General features: G+C 40.5%; 1 protein-coding gene across 2 annotated transcripts in view; it reads left to right on the top strand.

The window, feature by feature from the left end:
• slc6a8 (solute carrier family 6 member 8) overlaps positions 1-12,182 on the top strand; it is a 30,252-nt gene extending 18,070 nt beyond the window's left edge. The window contains exons 8-14 of one of the 2 annotated variants that reach the window (XR_016487501.1): positions 533-600; positions 1,927-2,039; positions 2,444-2,581; positions 2,693-2,795; positions 2,994-3,094; positions 4,379-4,549; positions 8,246-12,182. Coding sequence is in view for 1 of the 2 variants with exons in the window: in XM_021566996.3 (XP_021422671.1) it covers positions 1,927-2,039; positions 2,444-2,581; positions 2,693-2,795; positions 2,994-3,094; positions 4,379-4,549; positions 8,246-8,386 (767 nt within the window). In the remaining variant the exon portion in view is untranslated. The remainder of the gene's footprint in view (positions 1-532; positions 601-1,926; positions 2,040-2,443; positions 2,582-2,692; positions 2,796-2,993; positions 3,095-4,378; positions 4,550-8,245) is intronic. The other variant, XM_021566996.3, reaches the window with a different exon arrangement.
• The last annotated feature ends 5,905 nt before the right edge of the window (positions 12,183-18,087 follow it).

The raw sequence follows: 18,087 nt of genomic DNA, 5'->3' as shown, positions 1-18,087 counted from the left end.
CAGTTACTGTGTGTACATGTGTGTGTGTGTGTGTGTGTGTGTGTGTGTGTGTACGAGTGCATGTGTGTGTACGAGTGCGTGTGTGTGTACGAGTGCGTGTGTGTGTACGAGTGCGTGTGTGTGTGTGTGTGTGTGTGTGTGTGTGTGTGTGGGTGTGTGTGTGTGTGTGTGTGTGTGTGTGTGTGTGTGTGTGTGTGTGTGTGTGTGTGTGTGTGTGTGTGTGTGTGTGTGTGTGTGCAGGACTGCCTGTGAGAGTGTCAATAGGAGTGTGATTTTGTGAGAAGGTACATTAATGGATCTAGGCCCTGATTTTGGTTCAGCGTTAGACTCCTGTTTTTTTTGCAAGTTGGTACGAACGAAAGAGAAAAACTCCCCTTCCTCATGAATCTTCTTATCCTTTTAACAGGGTTTCGGTTTATTTTCCTCAGTCCCATTCTATATGACTTGTGATTGACATCAGTTCATTGATCTATATCTCTATATATCTATATTTTCGATTTTTTAAGTATTAATTTAAGGATTATTTAACCAGGAACTTTGCCTCTTGAGATGTGCACATCTCGCTTTCAAGAGGGGTCCTGGAGCTGACTACTGTTGAAGGTAAACATCTGTTATCTAATGACAGCATTTACACCTTAATCCAGCCTAGTCAAAATCAGAACCAATGACTGCATTTACCGACCGCAGCAGAGGACAGGGCTAGAGAAATCAAAGCAGTGACATGACAACATTTTCCAAGCGTAGGCCCAAATTCCCAAATCTAACTTTACTAAACCCAAACACAATAAAAACATTAACGGTAGAACTAACTTATTCGATAATTGTGTGTACACACAAGACACCTGACAAATTCTCTACCCCAGGCAGCAGCCCCATAGCCCCATAATCTGCAAACATATCCAGAGCAATTTGCAAAACATATGTGTTTTCAAGTTATTTTCTTATTTTTTTGTGTATGAACCTTGCAGTAGTTGCTATACCAGGACTAGTTCTGGTGGTGAAAGTACAGTGTCATACATCTTCACTTGTTCCATCCCTCTCATCTTCAATGAAAACATGGACCTATTTATAATGACACAACTCAAATTCTCATTTATCTAGTGAAATTTGTATAGTTGAAGCAGTTGTAACTGTAAAGCAAATATTGACCACCTCTCTCTTTGCTACTTCAGTGCAGTGTGTCTATAAACTACAATCTAAATTATGGTTACAACCAAGTACAAGCGGAGTACAGCGAAAATCTCTTTATAATGCAAATATGTACCATGACCGTAAGTTTGTGAGGTCGCTATTATAGATGCGTTTTTATAGGTAGTGCAACTGTTTTACTTTTACTACCATAGTTAAGGCTACACAAGTTTAAATCTGCTATTTAAACTTGGTTGACTATACACTACCGAGTATTTACAGTAGTCAGCACATTCAGCCGTGTGACGCTCACCTGGCTTAAATTAATGTTACTATAGCCCCTACTTATTCATATGCATTAATAAAACGTTTGTTTGAGCATCATAAGGCATGAGCATCATTGATTCTTTTGAAAGTACCTCACTAACAATATACAAAAAAAAAAGCTAGAAAGCATGACGTTATACAATGCACATTGTTGTTAGACACTGAAATTATAATTATATCTAGCTACTGCAATGACGTATTTAACAACTAAAGCCGCACTACTGTTGCGTTGACGGAATGCACAACAACACAACAATAGAATTAGACAGGAGACAAAAAGGCAGCCAACATTGTCACATCCAGCTTTTGCACAATAGCACCTCACTCAGGTGCCTCTCTTTCTCTCTTTCTATCTCTCTATCTCCTTCTCCCTCTTTGCTGTACTGTACGTATGTGTGTAGAGTGTGTCTGTGTTAAGGGCTTAGTCTGAGCTGTAGGGTTGAGTCTCTCATCCCTACTTCTCTTCTACAGGTCCTGGCTTGGCCTTTATTGCGTATCCTAAAGCTGTGACTCTGATGCCAATGCCCCCGGTCTGGGCTGCTCTCTTCTTCTTTATGCTGCTCGTACTGGGTCTTGACAGTCAGGTAGGAGCAACTTTACACGACTGGACACAACACTTAAATGGTTGCCATTTGTTACAAACTTAAAGTATCTGGACCAGATTACTCTCAATCCATCAAAAACTGGTTGTATCAACAGTGTTTCTACCTCTTTTCAACCCCCCCCCAACAAATCAATGAGATGGCATTGAATCAATGTGGAAAACTCATTGGATTTGTAAGAAGTCATCAATGTGACATCAAAGAGCATTTCCTAGTATTTTTCACTTAACTTTGTACCTAAATCCAATGACATGTTGTGTTGAATTCACATCAGTTGACAACTCAACCCAATGTAAATCAAAACTAGACGTTGACCTGATGTCTGTGCCCAGTGGGAAGCTTACTGAGTACAATTATATTTGTGTTTTCTCCTCTTCTATCCACAGTTTGTTGGAGTGGAAGGTTTTGTAACTGGGATTCTAGATCTCTTTCCTGGAAAGTATTACATGCGCTATAAGCGTGAAATCTCTGTGGCAATCTGCTGTTTAATGTGCTTTATTATAGATCTCTCCATGGTTACACAGGTAAGCCACTACCGTTTGACGGGTGCCGATTCCATATTGTGTAACATCCATATCAGATGGTAATCACAAATGATTCACAATGATTCATTTATTTCTCATGTGTGCCAACAGGGAGGGATGTATGTCTTCCAGCTTTTTGATTATTACTCCGCCAGCGGTATGACCCTGTTATGGCAAGCATTCTGGGAATGCATAGTTGTCAGCTGGGTCTACGGTAAGAAACATTCACTTTTGTGACAATTGATGTATTACCGTCCTATAAAGAGTAAATACAAGTTTTATTAGTCGTATGTACAGGATACACATGGTATATACCGTATACCAGTATTTGTAGTTCTTAGACATCTTAGACATCTTAGACATCCATTCTTAGACATCTCGAGTCTCTAACCGTGCCATTCTGTGTGTACAGGTGCTGACAGGTTCATGGATGACATTGCTCGTATGATTGGTTACCGGCCTTTTCCTTGGATGAAGTGGTGCTGGTCGTTTATTACTCCATGTGTTTGCATGGTAAGTGATGTACAATACTATACACACACAGTGGTGTAGTGGAGGGCGTACGCAAGTATACGCCGTATACCCACTTATACTTCAGTGGGCATCGTGTACACTCAAGTCTTAATCCCCACGATGCGTAGCAAAATGGGGAAGTGGAGGTGAACACCGTATCATTTAATAAGGCCGATGGAACACATCAGAATGTCTAGCTTAAAATGTTGGTCAAGTATTATTTCTTCACATTTTAGGCACAGCAACGTGCACACGGCAGTAGGCCTTCGGGCAAATGTTCCAAAAATGCAATCTGCGGGAATATACAGTTCTAAAATGCGCACAGCAAATGCTCGCGATTTCATGGACAGAGATGGAAGTATCTGTTAGATAGAGGGGAGATCTAAAGATGCAACAACGATCATAGGTTGCTCATTTGATTAGGATCAAATACAGTTGAAAGAAAACCAATAGAACAGGAGAAAGCATATGAGGAAGTCTTTATTAAATAATACCTCCACATTTGGTGGGATGGTGGGATTTTAGCTATAGGCTACTTTGAAGCAAAGTAAGACATGACTCATAATATGAAGTAAAACATGCAAGTTCCAAATAATTAAGGAACATCTGCTAGATGGAAAGGTTTTCCCAAAAACCTTCTCTATTAAATGTTAACTACAAAGTGGTCTATGCCTACGTGTCAGAATGACATCATGATTATTTTAATCAATCCAGTTGCCATTTGTTTTGCAAAATCCATCTCATATGTGTTACAAAAACACCTCTAACTAAACAACAGTGCTAGGTGCATGCATATTAGGATTAAAGGGTAACTACACAAAAAAATCTAAACGACTTAGATTTTTCCCAGACCTCCAAAGTGTTCTCCTGATGTGGTTAGAGCATTGTGATGGACTTAGAACATCCAATTTAGTTTTTCTACAACAACAAAAAATGTGATTGAGAGTGAAAACCTGACTTAGTTGACAGGCTCATTCATCAGTGTCAATAGTAAGCCTACTATTAGCCTACTTGCGCAGTACAGCTTGGGTTGTCCTGACTGTGAAAGACCAATATGGGATTGATCATTTTAGGTCATTCAGAGTGTTCACTGTTTCTCATAGAATTTTTCACACAAGGCAGCTTTCCTTCGGGTCGTTTGAGAAATGTTTGTCAAATTAGATAATACACACTTTTCCAGACACCAATACACCTCTAATCATGACTACATAGCCTGTCATTATACATTTGTGCCTAATTGACCTGCCTGGTAAAATAATCATGTTTTTTTTTGTCCTTCCAAAGGGTATCTTCCTATTTCACCTGTTCAACTACAAGCCTCTTACCTACAACAATACGTATGTGTACCCATGGTGGGGTGAGGTGATTGGTTGGTGCATGGCTCTGATGTCCATGCTCTGTATCCCTGTCAGCGTGTTGTACAAGCTCTGCAGGGCCACGGGAACCTTCAAGGAGGTCAGTATCCATATCATACTGTGCTCCTTACCAACATGGGTGGCAGCTAGCCTAGCAGTCAGAGGGTTGGGCCAGTAACCGAAAGGTCGCTGGTTTGAATAACCGAGCCGCCAAGGTGAAAAATTGATCGTGCCCTTGGGCAAGGCACTTACAGTGAGGGAAAAAATTATTTGATCCCCTGTTGATTTGGTACGTTTGCCCACTGACAAAGAAATGATCCATCTATAATTTTGAAGGTAGGTTTATTTGAACAGTGAGAGACAGAATAATAACGAAAAAAATCCAGAAAAACGCATGTCAAATGTTATAAATTGATTTGCATTTTAATGAGCGAAATAAGTATTTGACCCCTCTGCAAAACATGACTTTTGGTGACATAACATAACATACTTGGTGGCAAAACCCTTGTTGGCAATCACAGACGTCAGACGTTTCTTGGAGGGATTTTGTCCCACTCCTCTTTGCAGATCTTCCCCAAGTCATTAAGGTTTCGAGTCTGACGTTTGGCAACTCAAACCTTCAGCTCCCTCCACAGATTTTCTATGGGATTAAGGTCTGGAGACTGGCTAGGCCACTCCAGGACCTTAATGTGCTTCTTCTTGAGCCACTCCTTTGTTGCCTTGGCCGTGTGTTTTGGGTCATTGTCATGCTGGAATACCCATCCACGACCCATTTTCAATGCCCTGGCTGAGAGAAGGAGGTTCTCACCCAAGATTCCATCCCGGATCCGGGATCGTGAATACAGACTCAAGCTCATTACCATAACGCAACGTTAACTATTCATGAAAATCGCAAATGAAATGAAATAAATATGCTAGCTCTCAAGCTTAGCCTTTTGTTAACAACACTGTCATCTCAGATTTTCAAAATATGCTTCTCAACCATTGCAAAACAAGCATTTGTGTAACAGTATTGATGGCTAACGTAGCATTTAGCATTAGCATTCAGCTGGCAACATTTACACAAAAAAACAGAAAAGCATTCAAATAAAATCATTTACCTTTGAAGAACTTCAGATGTTTTCAATGAGGAGACTCTCAGATAGCAAATGTTCAGTTTTTCCTGAAAGATTATTTGTTTAGGACAAATCGCTCCGTTTTCTGCGTCACGTTTAGCTATGAAAAAACCCCTGTATCCAGGATTGTGTAAATCTATCAGCAAGCTCATTAGCATAACACAACGTTAACTATTTATGAAAATCGCAAATGAAATGAAATAAATATGCCATCTCTCAAGCTTAGCCTTTTGTAAACAACACTGTCATCTCAGATTTTCAAAATATGCTTCTCAACCATAGGAAAACAATCATTTGTGTAAAAGTAGCTAGCTAGCGTTAGCATTTCGCGTTAGCATTTAGCGTTAGCATTAGCGTTAGCATCCAGCACGCAACATTAACAAAAACATAAAAGCCTTCAAATAAAATCATTTACCTTTGAAGAACTTCTGATGTTTTCAATGAGGATACTCTCAGTTAGATAGCAGATGCTCAGTTTTTCCAAAAAGATTCCTTGTGTATTAGAAATAGCTCCGTTTTATACATCACATTTGGCTACCAAAAAAAATCCCCAAATTCAGTCCTCAAAACGCGAACTTTTTTCCAAATTAACTCCATAATATCGACTGAAAACATGGCAAACGTTGTTTAGAATCAATCATCAAGGTGTTTTTCACATATCTCTTCATTGATACATCGTTCTTGGACACATGCTTTCTCCCCTGAATCAAATGGTAAAGTAGAAGCAGCTGGCAATTGCGCACCGAATTCGACGCAGGACACCAGGCGGACACTTGGAAAATGTAGTCTCTTATGGTCAATCTTCCAATGATATGCCTACAAATACGTCACAATGCTGCTAAGACCTTGGGCGAACGACAGAAAGTGTAGGCTCATTCGTTGCGCAATCACAGCCATATAAGGAGAGAATGGAAAACAGAGCTTCAGAAATTCTGCTAATTCCTGGGTGATGCATCATCTTGGTTTTGCCTGTAGAATGAGTTCTGGGGCACTTACAGACAAAATCTTTGCAGATTCTGAAACTTCAGAGTGTTTTCTTTCCAAAACTGTCAAGAATATGCATAGTCGAGCATCTTTTCATGACAAAATATCGCGCTTAAAACGGGAACGTTTTTTATCCAAAAATGAAATAGCGCCCCTAGAGCTCTAACAGGTTAATGTGCTTCTTCTTGAGCCACTCCTTTGTTGCCTTGGCCGTGTGTTTTGGGTCATTGTCATGCTGGAATACCCATCCACGACCCATTTTCAATGCCCTGGCTGAGAGAAGGAGGTTCTCACCCAAGATTTGACGATACATGGCCCCGTCCATCGTCCCTTTGATGCAATGAAGTTGTCCTGTCCCCTTAGCAGAAAAACATCCCCAAAGCATAATATTTCCACCTCCATGTTTTACGGTGGGGATGGTGTTCTTGGGGTCATAGGCAGCATTCCTTCTCCTCCAAACACGGCAAGTTGAGTTGATGCCAAAGAGCTCCATTTTGGTCTCATCTGACCACAACACTTTCACCCAGTTGTCCTCTGAATCATTCAGATGTTCATTGGCAAATTTCAGATGGGCATGTATATGTGGTTTCTTGAGCAGGGGGACCTTGCGGGCGCTGCAGGATTTCAGTCCTTCACGGCATAGTGTGTTACCAATTGTTTTCTTGGTGACTATGGTCCCAGCTGCCTTGAGATCATTGACAAGATCCTCCCGTGTAGTTCTGGGTTGATTCCTCACCGTTCTCATGATCATTGCAACTCCACGAGGTGAGATCTTGCATGGAACCCCAGGCCGAGGGAGATTGACAGTTCTTTTGTGTTTCTTCCATTTGCGAATAATTGCACCAACTGTTGTCACCTTCTCACCAAGCTGCTTGGCGATGGTCTTGTAGCCCATTCCAGCCTTGTGTAGGTCTACAATCTTGTCCCTGACATCCTTGGAGAGCTCAATAGTCTTGGCCATGGTGGAGAGTTTGGTATCTGATTGATTGATTGCTTCTGTGGACAGGTGTCTTTTATACAGGTAACAAACTGAGATTAGGAGCACTCCCTTTAAGAGTGTGCTCCTAATCTCAGCTTGTTACCTGTATAAAAGACACCTGGGAGACAGAAATCTTTCTGTTGAGAGGGGGTCAAATACTTATTTCCCTCATTAAAATGCAAATCAATTTATAAAATTTTTGACATGCGTTTTTCTGGATTTTGTTGTTGTTATTCTGTCTCTCACTGTTCAAATAAACCTACCATTAAAATTATAGACTGATAATTTCTTTGTCAGTGGGCAAATGTACAAAATCAGCAAGGGATCAAATACTTTTTTCCCTCACTGTAACACACATGCCCTCACAAAACCTGTGGAACACTCAACACAGTTGAATGCTCTTTTTGAAACATTGGTCAACATGAATATTTCTATTAGATGATGAAAATAATGATAAAGACTTAGCATCGAGTAAGGGAGGGTGGAAAGGAATTTACTGTATACTGTATGACAAAAATAAAATGCATAACATACGAAAGTGTAAATAGTTAAGGGAAAATCAGAACGTGGAAACCTCAGTTGACAGTTGACAGCATACTCTTTTAATATAGTTTTTTTTCCATTTTAATTTCATTCTCACCCATCAGAATGAGTAATACAGCAGTTTGATTAGTATGGGTCTCCATGTCTTAAAGGAACATGTTTTCTCCTCCTTCAGCGTTGGGAGAAGCTGACCAAACCACAATGGGGTCCCCATCACCTTGAATACATGGCGCCTGATACTGACATAAAGAGCTTGGCCTCCCTCTCTGCCAGCACAGAAGACAACAAGGTTATCATCTTTGAAAGTGGTATGTAGGCTATAGCCTACAGGAAAGCCTTTGACAACACTCTAAAGACCAGATGATAATTTATGTAATAATTGATGTATTCATTTGGGTTAATGACACAATCAAAAAGGAATCGCCTGGTAATTATGTGCAATTAATTAGAGGATGCAGATAATGTACACAGACGGTTCTCTACACCTATACAAAATCAATTCACAACGGTCTATTGGACAGTCGATAATCTTCACCTGGGATGTTGATAATCAATGTCCTGATTGGTCCATTCTATAAACAGGTGCCGTATAGTCTTTGGGGGGAGGGGGGGGGGGGTGATCTGATACCCAAACTGTCCCTCCCTGTCTGTGACTCCATCAGGCCAGAGCCATAGTCTACCAATGTGTAGCCCACCACCTCACCCAGTATGGCAGAATTTTTACAGGCTATCTTTAAGACTGATATGGAATTCCTTGAAATTACACATTACTGCAAGACCAATCATGTGGTACGGAGGGTTTGTGTATCAACCGGTGTAGTTAAAGATATCTTGCATAAAAATCTATTTGGCTAATTTGATACATGAAAATATATGTATTACACATTGAGAGTAAGCATTTCAGGGTAAGGTCTACTACACCTGTTGTATTCGGCGCATGTGACAAATAAAGTTTGATTTGATATATGAATATATAATTAAAAGCATTTGTTCAATTGATATTATATCATATACTGTATAATACACTACAGTTTGTCGGTTTGGCTGAGTTGATACATAAAATACAGAATTCTTTCCAATTGACTTCAATATTCTGGCTTCTTTAGGCCCCTGAAGTTATGTAGTTGCCAAACTGTCAAAATGACCATCTTTGATCATTGAGCTTGTGTAATGTGTCTTTCATGGTGACAATAGTCCTCAGAACTTTAGACATAAACTAAAGATTGATTCAGTGCCAAAATGGAGCATACTTGTCATTCTCTTGTTATTGATAGAGAATGGTTTTGGTTGCCATATACACTATCTATGTTTATTTGCCTAGATCAGTCTGATATATATTGTGTCTTCCGATTTAACTGTCTGATGTTTGGGAACATCTTGAAAGCAAACAATGCAGCTCTTACTCATGAAGCAGTTTAGATGCCTTGAAACATTTTCATTGATAAGTGTGTCTACAGATATATATTTTTTAATCAACAATAATCACTAAATTGAACTGTTCTGTAAGATCTAAGATCACTCTTCTCTAATTCAAAAAGGTGACTGGCTGATATATTGTTCGTAATGGCCATTAAAAACAAATGATCCGATACTTCCTCTGGCATTAACTTGCAAAATGATCACTTGGCCAAGTGGTAAGGATTTACCTCATATTTCAACCAACCTATTGTTACGAAGACAAGTACATCTCTGCAGCATGTAGGAGGACAGTATTTGGATCTAACTACAACATTGCCACAACAAGTAGCTGCTGTGCCATTTGCCAGTGACTGGAACAGGGTGATGAGTAACTAACTGTAAGGTGTTATATCGTGAGTTTACCTCTTGAGTATTACACACACACACAGTATTAATGTTGCAGCCGTACAGGAGCTGGACACGTAGATCATTGCCTTATGTTGTTTGTCTTAAATCTAGAGCCCATATGTCAACTCTGACTAGCCATATTCTTACCTGGTCCACTGAGGAACAGTCTTGAAGATAACCAAATGGAAATTCTGCCATTTACCATGATATGGATAACATATGATTTATTTCGATATTGAAAAGATCATTAGAATGTAAAATATATTAAATAATGCAATGCTAAAAACTACATTTGCACATTGTAAAATATCTCGCTAGCACTTTAAAAAAAAATCGTGTTAGAATAACAATTTTTGTTTTGTTTTACATATTGTAAAATAAATCAGAGATTTTATTTTGTGAAGGCTTTTATTTTGCTTATACATACAGTATAAAAAAATATATTGAATATCTTGTGTGTTATATTTTAAAGAGTTTGATGCAGTATGTAATTTTGATGAAGATTTCTAAGGGGAAGAGCATGCACCATTGAGATGCTGCGATGCAGTACTCCTCAAAAGGCTTGTGTGATTCATAACACACAGAAGGGATTTTTGGTTTCAAATATCAAGTGCTCCAGTGTTAAGTAGCCTAATAGATTATTTGTGTGTGTTTAATTACAGTATTTCCCTCAGACCACCCAGAGCTCAGTTAAACGTTAATATTTCTCAGAAAGACCTTCTAATTTGGTCCACACAACACAGGAGGATTCATTTGATTAAGAATTAAAGGATTTTGGAATATTTTTTTACTTGGGATTTCATCATTTTCAACATATTTCACGTCTGGCTTCAAGTGTAATTTATGTTCTCTACTTAGAAGCAGTGTGCTCTCATTTGTAAAAAAATTTAATAAAAATAATAATCATTAAGATTAAAAGGTCCTTTTTGTGGCAGATATTACAGAATTTGACAAGAAAACTAAACTCTCTTTCTGTATATGCCTATTGACTATCTGCCACGGTCCTCCTACACTAAACCTGGCATATAGAAAATACTCTAATGCTCTCCCACCTTTCAAAATTGAAAACCGCATGGTAAAAGTGGTGAGTTTGGTTGTTGGTTATGAAACCTTGAGACAGAACAAACATTCCCTCCTAAATGTAGTGCTAGAACTAAATGCGCCTTTCATACTGTTGGTTTATGGACATATGTAAGGATGAGGACACAAGGAAGTTTTATAGCAAGGCTATGGTCAAATAAATGTTAAAGTTAAGAATCTATTTTAACAACATTTTTTTACATTGGCCTTCCTTATAATACTCATAGATTATAGCCTGGGTTGGTCGAAAGGTGAAACATTTAAACGTAGTCATTAAATGTAGAAAATCTAAATGAAATATACATAAGCAAAATCATATGTATGGTGTCATCTTTTGCGCTCTGCCAAATTATTCTTGACAGTATCTTTAATCCAAAGTATGACTCACAAAGGGGAAGTGTTGAATTGATAATGAAAGCTTTGTGGATCTATGCCATATCATACGAAATGGTCAAAAATGTAATAGATATGAAAAAATACTCATTCCCCGTTGCTGAATATGATTTGTTTATTTTAAAATCTACATGAAGTCTTTTAAAATGTTCTGTTTATTTTCATAAACTATACAGACCAATTACCATAGTTACCATGGAATATGTTGTACTGTAATGATTGTATACAGTACATTAAACTGGAATATCCATCATTAGCTGATAAAGACTAACGCTAACCAACTATGCAAAGCTGTAAAGAAACACTTGTTGCGACAGTTGACAGTTGAATAGTTCTTATGGCATCTGCTGTATGATTGACAGTGAACAGATAGTAGTGCGAATGGGGCCACAACTCTCCCCTACACAGCTATCTCTCTTCCTCATCCCCTCTCCTTTTCCACAATGTCATTTTGAGTTTTGTTTTCACAAATCCTACACAAAGGCCTGGAAAGAAGGGTACAATCAAGCCTGAGAAAATGGTATTTCATCATCCACTGAGTACTTTGGCAAAGGATACTGTCTTGAAAAAAGATATAGTAACACTGTTGACTTCATCTAACTGTTATTGTACTCTGTATCATGTAAGATTTAACATCAGTCTTCCATTCATAACATAGAATAGTGATAAAGAGATGACTGTAAACCTATGTTGACATCCCAAGTGTTCCATCAACCTTGTCCCTCACAATTTATGAAGGGATTCATGCTTAATACCACTGTGATTCTGTGCTAAAAATCCACTCGCCCTATTCAAAATAACAAAATGGCAATAAAACTTACTTCAATAAAAAATATTCTGTCTTTGTGAATACATTTGAAATTGTCGAACCAACTTTCAACAATTACCATTTGAAACATCTCCGGTTTAATTGTTCATTTGAATCCAAAAGGATTTACGTTTTATCCCATATTTTCAACTGGCAGACACTTAGAATCCCACCTTGTTACCTGGTAACCCTGTAATGGGTTCATGGTTCTGTGCTTCCACTGTGTATAGGTGGGAAAAGTCATTTTATGATCAAGAGGTTAATTCAAGCTCACATCACTTTATTAATCCAGAAAATTATTTTCACAGAAATTGATAGGTATGAACCTCGGAGCCTGTAGGCATTAGCGAACAGCAGCAGTACGTTACCCACTAATTCAACTCAAACCATGGTCACCACAGTAAGGGGAGGCGATGGGATAGTTAATGCAGTTCAAACCGGTTTTAATGACAAATGCCCAGTTTGTCAGTGAAGTGCAGCTGCCATATTAAGCCAGGGCTCCAGCATGCTAAAGTTGGTTGGCTATGTTTAGCCAGTGCCCTCTGAGCTCTGGGCTATTTCTGTCTGGAGTCTAGAGCAGGTCGGCCTTCAGTCCCAAACTGTATCTGAGAGGGACAGCTGCCCCCCTCCCAGCACCTTAGATACCCCAAGACATCCCCAGAGCAGGAAGCCATAGACACCCAATAGTGATGGGGCAGACCCCAGATCACATTGGATTGACTGGCATGGAGGCCAGCTGTTACAGATCACATTGGGTTGACTGGCATTGAAGCCTGGAGGTTAGCTGTTACAGATCACATTGGGTTGACTGGCATTGAAGCCTGGAGGTTAGCTGTTACAGATCACATTGGGTTGACTGGCATGGAGGCCAGCTGTTACAGATCACATTGGGTTGACTGGCATTGAAGCCTGGATGTTAGCTATTACAGATCACATTGGGTTGACTGGCATTGAAGCCTGGAGGTTAGCTGTTACAGATCACATTGGGTTGACTGGCATTGAAGCCTGGAGGTTAGCTGTTACAGATCACATTGGGTTGACTGGCATGGAGGCCAGCTGTTACAGATCACATTGGGTTGACTGGCAGGGAGGCCAGCTATTACAGATCACATTGGGTTGACTGGCATTGAAGCCTGGAGGTTAGCTGTTGCAGATCACATTGGGTTGACTGGCATGGAGGCCTGGAGGTTAGCTGTTACAGATCACATTGGGTTGACTGGCATGGAGGCCAGCTGTTACAGATCACATTGGGTTGACTGGCATTGAAGCCTGGAGGTTAGCTGTTACAGATCACATTGGGTTGACTGGCATGGAGGCCAGCTGTTACAGATCACATTGGGTTGACTGGCAGGGAGGCCAGCTATTACAGATCACATTGGGTTGACTGGCATTGAAGCCTGGAGGTTAGCTGTTGCAGATCACATTGGGTTGACTGGCATGGAGGCCTGGAGGTTAGCTGTTACAGATCACATTGGGTTGACTGGCATGGAGGCCAGCTGTTACAGATCACATTGGGTTGACTGGCATGGAGGCCTGGAGGTTAGCTGTTACAGATCACATTGGGTTGACTGACATGGAGGCCAGCTATTACAGATCACATTGGGTTGACTGGCATGGAGGCCAGCTGTTACAGATCACATTGGGTTGACTGGCATGGAGGCCTGGAGGTTAGCTGTTACAGATCACATTGGGTTGACTGGCATTGAAGCCTGGAGGTTAAATGTTACAGATCACATTGGGTTGACTGGCATGGAGGCCTGGAGGTTAGCTGTTACAGATCACATTGGGTTGACTGGCATGGAGGCCAGCTGTTACAGATCACATTGGGTTGACTGGCATGGAGGCCTGGAGGTTAGCTGTTACAGATCACATTGGGTTGACTGGCATGGAGGCCTGGAGGTTAGCTGTTACAGATCACATTGGGTTGACTGGCATGGAGGCCAGCTGTTACAGATCACATTGTGTTGACTGGCATTGAGGCCTGGAGGTTAGCTGTTACAGATCACATTGGGTTGACTGGCATGGAGGCCAGCTGTTACAGATCACATTGGGTTGACTGGCATGGAGGCCTGGAGGTTAGCTGTTACAGATCACATTGGGTTGACTGGCATGGAGGCCAGCTGTTACAGATCACATTGGGTTGACTGGCATGGAGGCCAGCTGTTACAGATCACATTGGGTTGACTGGCATTGAGGCCTTGAGGTTAGCTGTTACAGATCACATCGTCAGCTGAGAGGGTGATTCTTTCCTCTAGTAGAGATTCTGAGGTTATGTTTCAACGGCAGGTGAAACGTCTCCCTGCTCACTTACAAGCTAGTCTGTTCTAACTCACATTTTTGTCAATAAACAGACGCTCTTATCCAGAGTGACTTACAGATACTGCATTCATCTTAAGACAGCTAGGTTGGACAACCACATATCACAGGCATAGTAAGTACATTTTATGTCAAAGTAGCCGTCAGCTAGTAAGAAAATAATTAATTGCCGGTCTACCAGGTCTACCATAACGGACAGAATATTTGAATGCAAAAAAAGGACCAACCAATGTCAGATGATTTACCCAGAAAAACTGAAGCAGATAGTTTATCAGTGAGTGGTTTGGCACCAATCTCAGCTCAGGGTCAGATTACTGATTGGCAGGAAAATAGTTTATGTTTTACTTTTGGTCAAAGTTCAATTACTCTTTGGTTATTTTAATTGGTTGTCAAACAGTTGTGGAGAACACTTCACTCAGTTCCTAAAGTGTACTAGTAGTTATTGACTATCATTTATAGAATCAAACATATGCAACACAAGTATTTGAGCGCCTATATTCATCGCTTATTTGGATGCACTTGTCACATGGACATACCCATCCCAGCCAGAACACATTCTTGATGGACATAGACAGGTTGGTTGTTTATCAACAAAACTGACACGTGCACAACAATGGGGCAAAACAGACGTGGTTGGCAACATGTCAACTACAGTGGGGCAAAAAAGTATTTAGTCAGCCACCAATTGTGCAAGTTCTCCCACTTAAAAATATGAGAGAGACCTGTAATTTTCATCATAGGTATCATGGTGGCTGACTAAATACATCATGGTGGAAAATAAGTATTTGGTCAATAACAAAAGTTTATCTCAATACTTTGTTATATACCCTTTGTTGGCAATGACAGAGGGCAAGGGGTAGCCTAGTGGTTAGAGAGTTGGGCCAGTAACCGAAAGGTTGCAAGTTCATATCCCTGAGCTGACAAGGTACAAATCTGTCGTTCTGCCCCTGAACAGGCAGTTAACCCACTGTTCCTAGGCCGTCATTGAAAATAGGAATTTGTTCTTAACTGACTTGCCTAAGTTAAATGAAGGTAAAAAAAAATGTTCTCTTAATCTTCACAAGGTTTTCACACACTGTTGCTGGTATTTGGGCCCATTCCTCCATGCAGATCTCCTCTAGAGCATTGATGTTTTGGGGCTGCTGCTGGGCAACACAGACTTTCAACTCCCTCCAAAGATTTTCTATGGGGTTGAGATCTGGAGACTGGCTAGGCCACTCCAGGACCTTTAAATGCTTCTTACGAAGCCACTCCTTCGTTGCCCGGGCAGTGTGTTTGGGATCATTGTCATGCTGTAAGACCCAGTCACGTTTCATCTTCAATGCCCTTGCTGATGGAAGGAGGTTTTCACTCAAAATCTCACGATACATGGCCCCATTCATTCTTTCCTTTACACGGATCAGTCGTCCTGGTCCCTTTGCAGAAAAACAGCCCCAAAGCATGATGTTTCCACCACCATGCTTCACAGTAGGTATGGTGTTCTTTGGATGCAACTCAGCATTCTTTGTCCTCCAAACACGATGAGTTGAGTTTTTACCAAAAAGTTATATTTTGGTTTCATCTGACATTCTCCCAATCTTCTTCTGGATCATCCAAATGCTTTCTAGCAAACTTCAGACGGGCCTGGACATGTACTGGCTTAAGCAGGGGGACACGTCTGGCACTGCAGGATTTGAGTCCCTGGCGGCGTAGTGTGTGGTAGGCTTTGTTACTTTGGTCCCAGCTCTCTGCAGGTCATTCACTAGGTTCCCCCGTGTGGTTCTGGGATTTTTGCTCACCGTTCTTGTGATCATTTTGACCTCACGGGGTGAGATCTTGCGGTCTTGTATGTCTTCCATTTCCTAATAATTGCTCCCACAGTTGATTTCTTCAAACCAAGCTGCTTACCTGTTGCAGATTCAGTCTTCCCAGCCTGGTGCAGGTCTACAATTTTGTTTCTGGTGTCCTTTGACAGCTCTTTGGTCTTGGCCATAGTAGAGTTTGGAGTGACTGTTTGAGGTTGTGGACAGGTGTCTTTTATACTGATAACAAGTTCAAACAGGTGCCATTAATACAGGTAACGAGTGGAGGACAGAGGAGCCTCTTAAAGAAGAAGTTACAGGTCTGTGAGAGTGAGAAATCTTGCTTGTTTGTAGGTGACCAAATACTTATTTTCCACCATAATTTGCAAATAAATTTATAAAAAATCCTACAATGTGATTTTCTGGATTTTTTCCCCCTCATTTTATCTGTCATAGTTGAAGTGCACCTATGATGAAAATTACAGGCCTCACTCATCTTTTTAAGTGGGAGAACTTGCACAATTGGTAGCTGACTAAATATTTTTTGCCCCACTGTATATTTAGTCTCTATGTTTATTGAAAACAAATACATTTGCACAATGAGCACTTGTCTCAAATACATTGTTACAGTTGCTGGTTAGCTAGCGAGTTTCTGCCATATTAGCATAGTCATGACATCAGTCCAAACAAAACATGGTATAAACAATAACAAGATGAGCTGAAACTAGCCACCTATGATTCCTCAAAAGGCAGGTTCTTGTCATTGTTGCTAGGTATCTGACCGTTCAGTTCAGAATCATAAACGCACACCTTTTGGCCTCGTCAAATGCACCTTGCATCATTTGTGATGTCAGCCAACCCGTCTAGTGTTTTAAAGGGAAGGAAACCCTACTGCATGAGCACAACCATTGATAGTGGCTAAAAGACTACATATTACTCGTATAAAAAAATATTTAAAAGCCAATTAAACATGCTTAGTGTCATACGACTGGAAAGACAGGGTGCCTGGTCTTCAATCGCTCATGAAGGGAATTATTCAGAAAGCTGTTTCATCAAATCATGGTTGGATCATCATCAAGGATGATGCAATTGTGTCTCTGTGAGAGGCTGTTCTAGAACAAAAATCTGTGTGTCTGTTGAGAGGCTGTTCTAGAACACAAATCTATTTCTCTGTGAGAGGCTGTGCTAGAACAAAAATCTGTCTGTGAGAGGCTGTTTTAGAACAAAAATCTGTCTGAGAGACTGTTTTTGAACAAACATCTATGTCTCTGTGAGAGGCTGTCCTAGAACAAAAATCATGCCTCAGAGGCTGTTCTAGAACACAATTGTGTCTCTGTGAGGCTGTTCCACAACAGAAATCTATGTCTCTGTGAGAGGCTGCTCTAGAACAAACTGTTTCTGTGAGAGGCTGTTTTAGAACAAAAATCTGACTGAGAGGCCGTTCCAGAACAAAAATCTATGTCTCTGTGACAGGATGCTCTAGAACAAACATCTGTCTCCTAGAGGCTGCTCTAGAACAAACATCTGTTTCTGTGAGAGGCTGTTTTAGAACAAAAATCTGCCAGAGTTCGTTCCACAACAAAAATCTGTCTCGGTGAGACTCAACTCTTTGAAAGGCTGTTCTAGAACAAACCGTCTCTGTGGGAGGCTGTTTTAGAACAAAAATCGATGTCATGAAGAAACCTGATTAGCAAAAGCCTAACCATCCATATTTAGCAATTTATAACTTAGTAAAAGAGCAATAGAGGAACAACTCAACGATTTGTATACAGCATGTGGGGCACATTGCGGACAAACATACTGCAAATGACCAAACCTAGTTCTTGTCAGACA

This window comes from Oncorhynchus mykiss, chromosome 16, assembly GCF_057628025.1.
Source record: "Oncorhynchus mykiss isolate SJ-2025 chromosome 16, ASM5762802v1, whole genome shotgun sequence".
Lineage (NCBI taxonomy): Eukaryota > Metazoa > Chordata > Actinopteri > Salmoniformes > Salmonidae > Oncorhynchus > Oncorhynchus mykiss.
This window is presented reverse-complemented; position numbering and strand designations above follow the sequence as displayed.